The sequence below is a fragment of the Myotis yumanensis genome, unplaced genomic scaffold, assembly GCF_028538775.1.
Source record: "Myotis yumanensis isolate MYYU_CA2020_CCGP unplaced genomic scaffold, mMyoYum1.0.hap1 SCAF_21, whole genome shotgun sequence".
Classification (NCBI taxonomy): Eukaryota; Metazoa; Chordata; class Mammalia; order Chiroptera; family Vespertilionidae; genus Myotis; species Myotis yumanensis.
Window position 1 is genome coordinate 2825870 of NW_027223772.1, and position 15461 is coordinate 2841330.

Below are 15461 nucleotides of genomic sequence, written 5' to 3' on the forward strand. Positions count from 1 at the left end.
GGATTAGCATCATACTGAATTAAGAGGTGAAAGGAATTTGCAAGTAAACCCATGGTCCTAGAAAACAGCTTCGCAGAGGCCTAATAATCAGTACAAGGGGATTGGAGGAAGGGGCCGAGAACTCCTAAAGAGATGGCTATAATTTTTTTTTTAAAAAAAGACAGAGATAGCCGAAACCGGTTTGGCTCAGTGGATAGAGCGTCGGCTTGCGGACTGAAAGGTCCCAGGTTCGATTCCGGTCAAGGGCATGTACCTGGGTTGCAGGCACATCCCCAGTGGGAGATGTGCAGGAGGCAGCTGATCGATGTTTCTCTCTCATCGATGTTTCTAACTCTCTATCTCTCTCCCTTCCTCTCTGTAAAAAATCAATAAAATATATTAAAAAAAATAAATAAATAAATAAAAAATAAAAAAGACAGAGATGGTTACCCCATGGATTTGACCAAGATTATGATAGTTTCCTTATCAGCATTTCAGGTCTATTCAACTCAAAACTCCAGACATCCATTACACTGATAATTCTAAATGTCAGTTTAGTTCAGGTTTTCCTGATAATGTAGCAAACACCTAAAAGAACCACCCCTTTCTCAAACAAAAACACGTCCCTCTTTGAAAAATTTTGTTTATTTCTTTAAATCAAGAAATAAATCAGGATAGCTTACAATAATAAATTCTCATTGACTGATTCTTTCATCCCCCTCCCCACAAATTTCCTTCATCAAATATAGGTTCACCTTCATCAAATATAGGTAAACATACTTCTTAAGGTATTCCCATTTAAACCATTCATTTGATAAAGAAAATTACTGACAGTGTTTATTTTGAAATAAAGTAGAGTTCTAAATACATAAAGGAATAAATCCAAATTATGATAGAGAAAAAAAGAAATTTTTTTCTGTAATAGTCCCTTTCTGTAAAGCCACTTTTGATAGTATCACCTGGTATTAATAAACTCATTAACTGCCTGGCTGGTGTGGCTCAATGGTTGAGTGTGGATCCATGAACCAGGAGGTCACCGTTCAATTCCAGGTCAGGGCACATGCCTGGATTGCAGGCTCCATCCCCAGTAGGGGGTATTCAGGAGGCAGTGAATCTATGATGCTCTCTCATAGATGTTTCTACCTCTCTATCCTACGCCCTTCTCTCTCTAAAAATCAATAAAAACATATTTTAAAAATAAATAAATTCAGTAACCAAATTAGTTACAAAATATTAATAAGTTTTGTTTCTGTCAGTGACATTGATTGAATTAAGTGCACTATTTTTATCTATTTTTTTATAGACTTTTGTTCACCTGGAAGTCTCTCCAGATGAGAAACACCACATTGTCAACTTGGCTTAACAAGGTTGCTACCCACTACCTACATACATCGAAACGTTAAATGAGGCTCAGTTCATTTCCTTGAGTAACCTAGAGTATGTTGACCAGGAATAAGGAATAAAGGCAAAAAGCAAACATACTTAGTACTATACAAATCACATTTTGTCAAATGAACATTCCCCAGTTACATGGTGAAACATGGAATAGCTAAATGCTAAAAACATATTTTTAGAAAATGACACAATGAAGAAGTAGTAGTATTTTTTATGGCTAAACTAAAAATCTGGATTAATACATAACAGAACTAATTCATTTAAAAAAAGCACAGTCAGTTAGATAACAATGATTCCTGGTGTCATTTCACCTATTTTAACCTATGTGAGCAATGTACCTGCTTCGTCTGACCAGATCGACTCAATTGGCCCAAATCGCTGCGCTTAAGTGAACAGTTATTTCTGATACAGACACATATTCAATTGGTTTTTCATAAAAGTAAGGAAATTAGAGTTGGATGGGATGTTAGAATATTCTAGTAATTTCATTTCATAGATGAAAAAAACTGAAGTTTAGGGGAAAATGGATAACTTGTCATGCACTTTCTAGTAGATGCCATTCTGTTCTTTTTGTTTTTCCTTGATGAGTAGAACTATTTTGTTAATTTTAATATAGTTGGTATACAATCCTATGTTAGTCATATTAGATTCTGTTATACAATATAGTGATTTGACATTTTATACCTTACAATGTGATTGCACCACTATTTTTAATCATCTAAATGTGCTTCTTTCTGCATGATAATTATATTACCAATCACCAGTATGTGTAAAACACTAGAATAAATACTTCATGTGCATTATTAATAACCATTATAATAGTCCCAGGGTTATTTTTCACACCTGAGGAATCCGATTCTTAGAGAAATGAGTAAGCTCTCAACACCACAAAGCCAGTAAATGGCAGGATGAGACCTTCAAACCTGTACTGATTCTGCTGTGTTGTGCTAGGTCCTACTTCCATTGGCCATATTATCTGATACAGACAAAATTCAAAAAAGGATAAAAACCAACCCCAAGCCCTATAAAATCTTTGTTCTTTCGAGACTCCGGGCTCTCTCACATCCAGCCAGAGGGACCAAGCTCAGCTTGAATAAAGGCTCTATGTTTTTGCATCGGACTCGGCGCTCCCTGGTGGATCTATGGGGGGGTCTTGAAATCTGGGCATAACAGACTATTAGTGTACAACTGAATGCCAGTGGAAAATTCCATCTTCCCTGAGTAGTTCCATGAGAGGTACACTGATACTGTAACGCCCAGGATGCAAGCCGCTGTCACAAAGAACCAAGAGACGCTTCTCATGCAAAAGGCAAAGGGTTTATTTAGTTTCCAACATGTTGGGGCTTACAGCTTACTCTGAACGCAGCAGAGCAGCGGCTGTCAGCCCCGACCAAGAGTCTAAACACAGGTTATATACCTTTCAGCAAACAGGGGAAGTAACCTGGGGTCATTCCATTGGAGATCTAGTGTCATATAATGTACATCTATCAGCTTTCTGTGGGGAGGGAATGTAGTTTGGAATTTTTACTAATTATCTGGCTTTCTAAGTGAGTTAATGCTAGTCTGGTTTCTTATCAGGTTGTCCGTTCTGCAGCCATCTCCCGTAACCTCCCTGGCTGCAGCTGTCTCCCATAAAAGTGGTTTATTACATCTGCCCCCTTCTGACCTTCCTGATTACCCTGGTGCCATTTGTTCTATCTGCCTTTTCTGACCCTCCTGCGCCCTGGTTATATTGGCGCCTCTCATTCCCCCCTTTTTCTGTGGACGGTCTCTAATCTTAGAGACCCTCAGACTCAGCTAAGGCTGAGTATTGTTGCCTGATAATCAGGAGCTTAATGTCCCCTACCCTCTGTTGTATGAATTCCATAATTTTATTTATGATGCAGGGTTCTATAGAGAGGATTAACAGTAGGATTATGAGCGGTCCTGCGATTGCTGACAACAGGGTTGTTAACCATGGCGACTGTGTAAACCAAGATTTAAACCAACTTTTCTGCGCCTCCCTTTCCTTCTGTCGCTCGGCTAGCCGCTGCCGGAGTTTGGTCATGGACTCCTCCACTACCCCTGTATGATCGGCATAAAAACAACACTCTTCCCTGAGAGCTGCACAGAGCCCTCCTTCCTGCATAAACAGGAGGTCGAGACCACGTCTGTTTTGCAGAACTACCTCTGAGAGCGATGTGAGGGAGTCCTTAAGGGCAGTTATAGAGGTTTCTAATTCCTTTAAATCCTGATCTATAGCAGCTTGGAGCTGGTGCATATGGCTCGACCCCTGGATAAGGGCAGTAGTCCCAGTTCCTATCCCCACTGCTGTTCCAACTCCTAGGAGGACTGCTATAGTGAGAGACACTGGTTCCCTCTTAAAGCGGGTGACACGCTCCCCTACCATCTCCTCGAACGAACTTGCATCATGATATAATACTCGAGGAAACAAACGGACCATAACACAGAAGTGATGGGAACTATTGAATACAGCAGTGGAAATACAAGGGGTCAGACCGGTACTGCAGGCCCACCAAGTTCCTGCCTCTGGAGCCAGATACCCAGCTGTGGAGTTTATAAAGACAGTTCTGGCACAGAGTTGCTGGTGGCTCAGCGGGGGGGTACCTATGCAGAGTCCTTTGCCAGAAACCTCAGGGAGGGTTAGCTTGTGATCTCCTCCCCAACTGCAGGCAGAGCTTGTGGTCAGGGTATAAGTTCCGTTTACTGCAGTCCCCTCGTAATAAGGGGGTATTGCCGAGAGGCAGAGCCAGCAGGATCGAGTCAAATTACTTTGGGTTGCATTAAGAGCAGTGTAGGCTCCATTTACGAGGTTAAACAGGGGGAGCCTACCACTTGGGCTTCTCAGGGTAGGAGCCCCACTACTCGGAGTCCGAACAAGGTTGGTAACCTGGGGAGATTCTGTTACTGGCCTCGCCAAGTAGTGGGGCTGAAGTGGGGAGACCGGACGGACAGCTGGATTGGGCCCCACTGGGACTGGTGTGGTCTCTTGTCGTAATTTGATAGTAAACTAGAGACCAAAGTCATATCCGGAGGCATAAAACCTAAGCCCCCATGTCCTTCCCTTATACCAGTGGGAAAGCTTGTCCGCCCCTCTGCCTCGTTCTGTTAAGGAGATATTTAATCCATTACACAAAGCTTTTGTTTCACATTCCCCCCTTTTGCTGCTCCAGTGGACAGTTATCCAGTCTGAACTGGATCGGGTGGTCCAATAAGCTGACCCCGTGGTTTCACACCCCCATGCTGCGCAATAAAGGGATTCAGGCCCACCACAGCTTCGTATCTTACTCCTACTACGATCATCTCTTGGGCAAACATAAAAGGTGAGGCGGCCCAGGGAGGTACGCTTGCCACTATTTAGACACCCCGGTGTGTGATCGTTACTGGGACTATTTCCATAGTAGAGTAAGTGACGCCCCCCGGTTGCTGATGGAATTTTGTTGGGGTTCTCAATCTCCGGTATGTCCCATGTGTCTAGGCCAACAGCTAGCTGGCATACGTCTGGAGATAAGGTGGGCCACCAGCTACCCGGAGTGTGGACACCTCTGGTTGACCAGACTACTTGCCCTGTTGGGTTGATGACTTCCCAGGTTAAGGTTACAGGGGCATGGGGGTTACTTGCCATCGGTTTGGCCAGGCAGGGGCTTACAACGAAAGCGAAGCTTAAGAGGGTTATCAGTCCTTTCCATTGTCCATTCAGGTCCCGGTGGCGGTGCAGGCTTGAGATGAGAGGCATGGATCCAAGGAGTGATGCCATCTATTTTAACCGCAGTCGGAGTGGTCAGCAGCACCACGTAAGGTCCTTTCCAACGGGGCTCCAAGCTGTGGGTCTGGTGCCTCCTCACGAACACCGAGTCTCCAACGTGGAAGGAGTGGGGCACTTTAAGGTCTCCTGGCTGATAAGCAGAGGCCAAGGGCTTCCAGACAAATTGCTGGATTCCCTCTAAAGCCTTTAACCTGGCAAGTAAAGGAGTATAGGGTAATGAGTCTTTGTCTATGGTGGGTAACATTTTTGAGACCGGAGGTGGGGTTCCATACAGAATTTCAAAAGGGGTGAGATTATACATAGAGGGTGAGGGAGTGTTCCGAGCACGGAACAGGGCATAAGGTAGGAGCAAGGTCCAATCCTGAACGCCAGTCTCTAAGGTCAATTTAGTTAAGGTCTCCTTAATGGTTCTATTCATTTTTTCTATCTGCCCTGAACTTTGGGGACGATAAGCACAATGTAATTTCCAATTAATCCCCAATACCTTGGCCACTCCCTGACTTACCTGGGCCACGAAAGCAGGTCCGTTATCTGACCCAATTACCTGGGGCAGTCCGAATCGAGGAAAAAGTTCTTCCATAATCTTCTTAACCACCACCTGCGCTGTTTCTCTTCGGGTGGGGTAGGCCTCTACCCATCCTGAGAAAGTATCTACAAAAACTAAGAGAAATCTTAACCCATACTTAGCTGGTTTGATTTCAGTAAAGTCCACTTCCCAGAATTGGCCGGGCCGGCTTTCTCTGAGCCTTTTCCCTTCTGGTATTTGTGACGGGTGTGCATTTACAGCCTGACAGGCTCGGCAGTTTCTTGCCACCTGTTTAGCTAGCTTTCTGTTTTCCTTGGCTGCTAGAGTGAAGGGCTGCTCTTTTAATAGCTCTTGCATCTTCCTGGCCCCCAAATGAGTGAGCTGATGTACATGTTGTAAGTAGGAGGCCGCCTGTTGTTTCTTATTCCCTGTAGCTTCGGGTGTCGTGTCCTCCTTAGGAGCCTTGTTCACTAGTGCTAGGACCTTTGCCCCTTTAAGAGCTGCTGCCTTTGCTTCTTTGTCTGCCCGCCGATTTCCTGTGGCTACAGGGTCCGACCCCTTTTGATGGCCGGGGCAATAAACAATAGCTAATTTGGTAGGCAGTAGGACAGCTGCTAGTAGTCTAAGGATTTCGGCCTTGTGTTTGATGTCCTTTCCGGCTGAGGTTAACAGTCCCCTTTGCTGGTATATGGCCCCATGTACATGAGCCGTGGCGAAGGCATAACGGCTATCCGTATAAATGGTAGCCTTCTTCCCCTTAGCCAGTTCTAAGGCTTTTGTGAGAGCAATTAGTTCCGCTTTCTGGGCGGAGGTCCCTTCTGGCAGCCCTGCAGACCATACAACCTTATCCTTGCTAACTACCGCCGCCCCTGCGCATCTCTTACCATCCTGCAGGAAGCTGCTGCCGTCCGTGAACCAGGTCACCTCTGAGTCTGGCAGTGGGAAGTCCTTTAGGTCACGACGGATTCCTGCTTCTTCTGCCAGGATATCCTGGCAGGAGTGTAGGACTGGGTCTGCAGCCTCATCCGGAAGTAGAGTGGCAGGGTTTAAAGTAACTGGAGGTCCGAAGGTCACTCGGTCCTTGTCTAACAGAATGCTCTGATAGTGCGTGATGTGAGCATTCGAGAGCCACCGGTCTGGGGGATGCCTGATGATACTTTCCAGCATATGAGGGGCCACAATAGTTAGTTTTTGTCCCAGAGTCAGTTTGTCCGCATCTTTGGCTAGTAAGGCAGCGGCAGCTATAGCTTTTAGACAGCGGGGCCAGCCCCCAGCTACTGAATCCAAGCATTTGGACAGGTAAGCTACAGGTCTTTTCCAGGGTCCCAAAGTCTGGGTCAAGACCCCCCGGGCCACTCCCCCTCCGCTCCTCTATGTAGAGGGTGAAGGGCTTTTCGACATCAGGAAGCGCCAATGCTGGGGCTGATAGCAGGGCTCTTTTTATATCATCAAAGGCTCGCTGTTGTTCTGATCCCTAAGAGAATTCTGTGTCCCCCTTCAGGAGTGGGTACAGCGGGGCGGCTAGCGAGGCAAATCCCGGAATCCACAGTCTACAGAACCCAGCTGTCCCCAAGAACTCTCGGAGTTGTTTTCTGGAAGTTGGTGTGGGGATCTGCACAACAGTCTTTTTCCGCGCCTCAGTTAACCAGCGTTTTCCTCCCCGGAGAGCATACCCCAGAAAAGTAACCTCCTGTCTGCATAGTTGGGCCTTCTTAGCTGATGCCCTATACCCAAGCCGAGCGAGCTCCTGCAGTAAGGAGCGAGTCCCGTACTCACATTCTTCCCGAGACGACGCGGCCAGCAGCAGGTCATCTACATACTGGAGCAGGGTTACCTCCGGGTGCTGGGTTCTGAAGGTGCCCAGGTCCTGATGGAGGGCCTCATCGAAGATCGTGGGGGAGTTCTTAAATCCTTGGGGCAGCCTGGTCCAAGTCAGTTGCCCTGCAAGACCAGCCTCCGGGTCGGCCCATTCAAAGGTGAATAGAGGTTGACTGCTTTCGCAGAGTCGCAGGCAGAAAAAGGCATCCTTTAAATCCAATACAGTGTACCAGCTCCTGTCAGGTGGAAGGGAACTCAGAAGATTGTAAGGGTTAGGGACAGTGGGGTGTATGTCCTGTACCCTGCTGTTAACCTCTCGTAGATCTTGCACTGGTCGGTAATCCCCGGCCCCCTGTTTCTTGACGGGAAGGAGTGGTGTGTTCCAGGCTGACTGGCAGGGCTTCAGGACGCCTCCCTGCAGTAGCTTTAGAATATGTGGCCTGATTCCTTCCTGAGCCTCCTTACTCATGGGATACTGCCTCACCCGAATTGGAACTGCAGAGGTTTTTAAGGCAACCACTACCGGAGGTTGATTTCTCGCCAGCCCTAATCCGGCCTTCTCCGCCCAGGCATCCGGATACTCGTCAAGCCACCTTGTTACATCCTGTTCCTTTACCGGGGAGTCATACAGGCGGTATTCATCCTCCATAGACATTGTCAGAGCTGTTACTACTGGTTGCTGGACTAGGGGGCTCAAGAACTCTACTCTGGGCCCTTCGGGGTTGAAGGTGATGCGGGCTTTTAGTTTGGTAAGCAGATCTCTCCCCATAAGGGGAGCTGGGCAGTCAGGTATCACCAGGAAGGAATGATGGACCTTTCCCCTTCCTAAATCTAAAGTTCTTTTGGTGGTCCAGGCTCGGTATCGGCTGCCGTTGGCACCCCTCACCAGGGACCGCTTAGTTGACAGCGGCCCCAGTGGCGCTTGTAATGCCGAGTAAACAGCTCCGGTGTCCACCTCAAAATCAACAGGAGTCCCCTCCACATCAAACTTTACCCTGAGCTCGGGGAGGGGTTCCGAGCCCCGTCGCCCCTAGTCTTCATCCAGGGCCAGCAAGGTGGGCGGTTTAGCCTGTAGGCCCTTCCTGGGTCTCTTTGGGCAGTCTTTCTTCCAATGCCCGTACTCCTTGCAGTAGGCACACTGATCCGGGTCCAATTTTGGTCGCGGCCGTGGCCCAGCACTGCCTCCCTTCCTGTCTCTCTCTTTACTGCTACCGACTGCCGTGGCCAGGATTTTAGTTAATGCTTTATCTCTCTTTCTATCCCTGGCATCCTCTCTTTCTTCTCTCTCCCTTTCCTTACGTTCCTCTTTCTCCTCCTCCGTTTCTCTCTTATGAAAAACTTTATCCGCTTCTTTAACTAAGTCCCTAAGAGTGAGGTCCTGCAGTCCATCAAGGCGTTGCAGTTTCCGCCTTATATCTGCAGCAGATTGGCCAATGAAAGCCATGGCTACTGAAGCCCTCTGGCCCTCCGACTCCGGATCGAAGGGAGTAAACCTCCGATAGGCTTCCATTAACCTCTCTAAAAAGACTGCAGGAGATTCATCAGAACCCTGGACGACCTCCCTTACCTTAGCCAAATTGGTGGGCCGCCTAGAAGCTGCCCGGAGACCCGCCACGAGAGCCTGGCGATAGGAGGACAGATGCTCCCTACCTTCCGGAGTATTAGGGTCCCAGTCGGGGCGAGCCAATGGGAAGGTGTCATCAATAACATTCTGTAGCTGTGTCGGACGCCCGTCTTGCCCTGGAACGTTCTTCCGAGCTTCTAACAGGATCCGGTCTCTTTCCTCTGTAGTGAAGAGGGTCCCCAGAAGTTGTTGACAATCATCCCAGGTTGGCTGATGAGAAAACATAAGGGACTCCACAAGACCTGTTAACCGAGTGGGGTCTTCAGAGAAAGGAGGGTTATTATTTTTCCAATTATATAAATCAGAGGAGGAAAATGGCCAATACTGGAGGGCCGGCATCTCCCCCCCGTTCCCATTTTCCACCATAGGCCCGTAAGGGCGTAACGGCAGAGTAGTAGCCACAGGTCCTTCATCCGGTTGGCACCGGCTCCTAGTCCGCTGTGCTGGCCCGCTGCCCGGTGGCAGCAGGGAACCCTCGAGGGTGGAATCTGGGGAGGCCACCGTTGGGGACGCTGGCCGGGGGGCTGGACCGGGTGCCGGAGAAGGCACTTGGTCATGCCGCTGCGGTGCCTTGGCCGCCGGAGGCTGCAAAGGCGAAGCATAAGGTGGTGGGAAATCTAGGAGAATAAGATCAAGCTGTGAGTCCGGGAGGACCGGAGGAACAGAGGGTGGAGGAGAGGGGAGAGCCGGCTTCACAGGGAGGATCGCTGGCTCAGAGGCAGAGACCGAAGACCTAGGGAGAGAACCAGGGGGTAAGAAGGGCTTGACCCACGCCGGGGGGTTCTCACATAAGTCCTGCCAGACCAGGATGTAAGGCTCCTGGTCTGGATGTCCGTGTCGGCCAGGCTGAAATACCAGTCTCCTTACTTCCCTGATGAGAGGCAGATGGAAAGACCCCTCCGGGGGCCATCCGACATTAAAGGCGGGCCACTCGGATGAACAAAAAGTCTGCCATTTACCCTTTTTGACGACAAGAGAAAGGTTTTGAGCTCGTCCCTTGACTTCTGACCAGCGGTCCAGGGTCAGAGACAAAGGAGTAGAGACAGACTGGCCCATGACTAAGAACACACACACACCAATGACAAAAAACAAGGAACAGAAGACAAGGACAGACACAACGCGTTGAGACAAAAATCGAAGGATCCAAAAAGAAGGTTTTACAGAGCCAATTGACCTAGCTGGCAACAGAATTACAGAACCAGAATCAGAACCAGAATCAGAATCAGTATCTAACAGACGGAACAGACAAGAGTCCAGGCGTCCCTGGTCCTCTCCAGACTCCACCAGGGCGTCCCCCGGGGTTGTGGCCTGCGACCTCCCGACACGTCTGTCTGCCGCAGTCGGGGGAGGCTCACGCCCCTCCCCGACAGCCACCAGACCGAACAGATTTGCCAGCTCTGACTAAATTTGTGTTTCCAATATCTAAGCGATCGCTATTCAGAAAGGCGCCGTCACTTACCCCAAGAAGCGTCTGTTGGAACCCAGAGGCGGCTGCAACAAATATCTCGCTGGGGCCTCCAAAAATGTAACGCCCAGGACGCAAGCCGCTGTCACAAAGAACCAAGAGACGCTTCTCATGCAAAAGGCAAAGGGTTTATTTAGTTTCCAACATGTTGGGGCTCACAGCTTACTCTGAACGCAGCAGAGCAGCGGCTGTCAGCCCCGACCAAGAGTTTAAACACAGGTTATATACCTTTCAGCAAACAGGGGAAGTAACCTGGGGTCATTCCATTGGAGATCTAGTGTCATATAATGTACATCTATCAGCTTTCTGTGGGGAGGGAATGTAGTTTGGAATTTTTACTAATTATCTGGCTTTCTAAGTGAGTTAATGCTAGTCTGGTTTCTTATCAGGTTGTCCGTTCTGCAGCCATCTCCCGTAACCTCCCTGGCTGCAGCTGTCTCCCATAAAAGTGGTTTATTACATCTGCCCCCTTCTGACCTTCCTGATTACCCTGGTGCCATTTGTTCTATCTGCCTTTTCTGACCCTCCTGCGCCCTGGTTATATTGGCGCCTCTCAATACTAACTTAATAAAAATTTAATAGGCGCGGTCAGAGAAGTTTACCAAGAAATAATGACCAGTCTTAATGGATATGGTCAGTCTTGATGGATATGAGGTCCTTTAGCAAATTTGTCTAAACAGTCTGAGAGGTAATAGGGAGCCAGATCCTATATAGCCTTGTAAGATTCTGAAAAATCACAGTATCTATTGGACGATTGAACAACGAAGAGACATGCTACAACTTAAATTTGAACAGAATCACTCTGGTTATTAAATTGTCATAATAAGCTGGGGAAAGTGGGGCAAGAGAGAAAATAGGAATACCAGTTACTTAATGAGGCCATTGCAGTGCTCTGGGTGGAGGGTGATGGTGGCATGGACGGTGCTTGACATTTGGAAAGAAAGAACTTACTGGCAGAGAATATGGTGAAGATACAGTCTGAGGATCTGGAGTGAAAGGTCCCATTGGAATGGCCAGTGACACTGATTCTCCCTCTGGGGCAACATGGCTCAGAGGCAGTGACAAGAACTAAGCAATGGGCCAGGCCCCTCTGTTAGTAACTGGCAGGGGTCTATACAACTCTGCCCAGTGACTGTACAATGACCTTTAACGCAAACCATTTTATATCTTCTCTTCTAGAATCCAATGTCTCTTTCTTCCATTTCCCCCTTTTCTATCTTACTCAGACCTGGCTGTGTCCATCAGTATTACCTCCTTAATGAGCCTTTTTGAGCACAACAGCAAGATCTAGTTTCTCATTCCTCTAAATTATGCTATTAATTTGTAAGAACCACATTTACCTTTGATTTTTTAAATCATCTTCCTTATGACATCACGGAAGTGAGCATGGATCCTATGTCAGGCTTCATATTAAGCTCTCTGAAAGCACCTCATCATTTACCTTGAACATGGGAGACCCTGGAATAAATGAGTAAAGAGTTTGGCTAAAGATGGAAGTGGAACTCAAGTTTGCTAACTTCTAAACAAATTCTCCCTCCTCTGCCTAATACCTCAGCAAACTCAAATGCCCGTTCCTCTTTAGAGGTAGCAAATTGACTTTTTAATATGGGCCATAAAATACTACATGTACATCAGTTTGGATAATTGAACCTACTTCATGCATCAACTTTTATAGAGCAATGCAATTCACGCCAATTGAACACCTTTTAAGCCACTTAGCTTACAGAAGAATGAATTATGCCTTACATTAACTCAGTTCTCTTTATTTGCAGCTTATGGAAAAACACAGGTGTAATTAAAATACTGATGATACAATAGAAATGATTCCCATATCACCTTACATGGGCCCCATTTGCCATTTCTACTTCTAAGGATGCTTCTGTCTTTACTTATTCTTAATAACTCACTGGAAAATCCTTTGAAGAAATAGAATTAGTAGTCATTGAGTATTCACCAGGTTTTAATACTTTATACATATTAGCTTTATCCTTAAATTATCCATTGAGATAGCTGATATTTTTCACATGTTACTATTTGAAGAAACTCAACATAGAGAGCTTAAGTAATTTTCCTAGGACCACATCCCCAGTAAATAATAAAATGTAAAGCAGTTTCATATCTGCACTTTTTCTTAGTTGTAAACATGAAACTCCAAAAGTCTACTTTTCTGGTTTTTAAGAAATAAAACTTTCTCCTCTGGAAGCAACAGAAAAGTCTCATTCAAAAATTAGCTAGTTCCTTTCCTTTTTATTCTAGAAATAGTTGGACAATGTTACATTTGTATTAGTATTATTGGACTTAAATTTAAAACAATAAGTCAAAAAGAACCTTTCTTATGCAAAACAACTTAATTGTATTAACATACTAAAAATCTACATGTCAGATGAGGCTAATTTCCATAGAAAATGTCCTCGCTGGTTTGGCTCAGGGGATAGAGCCTTGGCTTGTGGACTGAAGGGTCCCAGGTTTGATTCCAGTCAAGCACATATGGCAGGGTTGTGGGCTTGATCCCCAGTAGAGGGCATGCAGGAGGCAGCCAATCAATGATTCTATCTCATCATTGTTGTTTCTATCTCCCTCTCCCTCTCCCTTTCTCTCTGAAATCAATAAAAATATTAAAAAACACAAAGGAAAATAAATAAGAAAATAAGCCCACATGTTTAAAAATAATGCATTACAACTAAAAGGAATACCACCAAAACTCAAGAAAAAGAAGGTACCTATTTTCTTGTCATTTATAGGAGGAAAGATGTGCATATTTCATTCATTTTAATTAATTTCTTTAAAGCAGCTTAATGATAATTGGTAAATTTAATAATCATTACCTAAAAAGACATTTTAAAAGCAATTTGCGCCCTAACCGGTTTGACTCAGTGGATAGAGCGTCGGCCTGCGGACTCAAGGTCCCAGGTTCAATTCCAGTCAAGGGCATGTACCTTGGTTGCGGGTACGTACCCAGTAGAGAGTGTGCAGGAGGCAGCTGAATCGATATTTCTCTCACATTGATGTTTCTAACTCTCTATCCCTCTCCCTTCCTCTCTGTAAAAAATCAATAAAATATATTTTTTAAAAGCAATTTGCATCTCAGAGGGAAGGTAGAGGTGGGTGGGTGGGTGGGTGGGCAGGAAGAGATTAAACAAATAATTTGTATGCATATATGCATAACCCATGGGCACAGACAATAGGGTGGTGAAGGTCTGGGGTGGGAGGGGGTGTGGGCTAGGAGGTGTTAATGGGGGGAAAAAAGAGGTCATCTGTAATACTTTCAACAATAAAGATTTTTTAAAAGTAAGCTAATGTAGATATTTTAATACAAAAAAAGCATTTAAAGAAAAATTTTGAGAACTTGTCTCAATGAAATATGAATTATGTCAAGTAAACAGCAATGAATAGTGAATGAGGTCATAGGAAATGAATATGGAAAATGCTGTGTATAAAAAGAAGATATCCCAGAAATGTATGCCATCCCTTGTTTGTCATACATTTTTATAGTGTTCAGGAAAATCAGAGGTAAATGTAGGCTAATTCCCTACACCTATAATGATAAAAATGAGGACCAAAGAGTTTAAGAAACTTACTGAACATCATGGATTTACTTAGTAATTTAGCAAGAATTAGATGAGAACATTGTTAGAACAGAATGGTATCTGCTAGTGAAACAGGAACTTTTGGGGGTGAAAAAGACAGGTTTTAGGAAATTTTAGAAATTTTGAAAATTAAGGGGACCACAGAGGAAGCACAGGCTGTAGAGCAGCAGATGGTACATTTCCATAGAATGGGGGAGCTGAAAAGCTGCAACAGGTATATTTCCATAGAATGAGGGACCTGGGAACAGCAAAAGGTCTATATTTACAAAATAAAGGGAAGGAAGCCCCTCATCCAGAAGGAGAAGAAGAAAGCCCAAAGGGAATAGGAAAACCATAAGGAAGGGGGAAGGAGAACCTTTGAACCCAGGAGTTACTATATAGTAATCAGTCTAAGGCAGGGGTGGGCAAACTTTTTGACTCGAGGGCCACAAAAGCATGGATGGAGTGTTTGTGTGAACTAATATAAATTCAAAGTAAACATCATTACATAAAAGGGTACGGTCTTTTTTTTTTTTTTTAGTTTTATTCATTTCAAATGGGCCGGATCAGCCCGCAGGCCATAGTTTGCCCATGGCTGGTCTAAGGGCATAGCGACCAATCAGAGGGGATATCAAGGCACCAGGATCTGCAGCCTTTATAAGTCATAGGGAAAAGGAACTCAGTGGGACCCTTCCCCCCTCCCCATGTGAGAGTCGGTTCTGTGGGACTCTTTCCCTCTCCCCACTTGGGAGTCTGTACTTGTTCTTCAATAAATCTCCACCTTTGCTACACCACCCTCTGTCCGTGGATTCATTCTTTCACTCCGGTGGACAAAGAATCCGGGTTCCAGTCCAAAAAATTCTGCTACACTAGTATCTGCTGGTACTAGCTGAGGCACTGCTGGTACACTGATGGTATCTGCTTGTTTTGATGAGTTCAAACATGAACATGGGACCATTTACAGTGTAACCCTTCGATATTTCAAATTAAACTTACACATCACTTTCCATTCCGTGTCCATGCACTCATTTCAAATTTAGCCCTGACTTTCGTTTTATTGTTAATTAATGTGGAGAATTTTAATTACAGAGAAATACTTGCAAAACATTTTGTGAAAAAGACAACAGTCAGATGGAAAGAACTGTACATAAGAGTTCTGTGTATTATGGTTAGAGAGAACAGATGAGTCTCCTGTGTCCTTCACTATCCTAGAGTGACTCAAAATAGCTGGATTCCTGGCAGCCTCTTCCTGGTGAGAAGCAAGAGATGTGGAGTAGAGCAGAGAAAGGCTAAGTAAGCTGGAGGGGAGTTTCCATGGTGCT

The 15461-nt window shown here is 45.6% G+C and overlaps 1 protein-coding gene across 1 annotated transcript; it reads right to left on the reverse strand.

The window, feature by feature from the left end:
* Positions 1 to 5256: 5256 nt before the first annotated feature.
* LOC138998907 (uncharacterized) lies at positions 5257 to 10164 on the reverse strand. Its single transcript, XM_070400958.1, is given in 4 exon segments — positions 5257 to 5331; positions 5646 to 7025; positions 7027 to 9678; positions 9763 to 10164. Coding segments are annotated over 4 exon segments (4509 nt in total).
* Positions 10165 to 15461: the final 5297 nt, after the last annotated feature.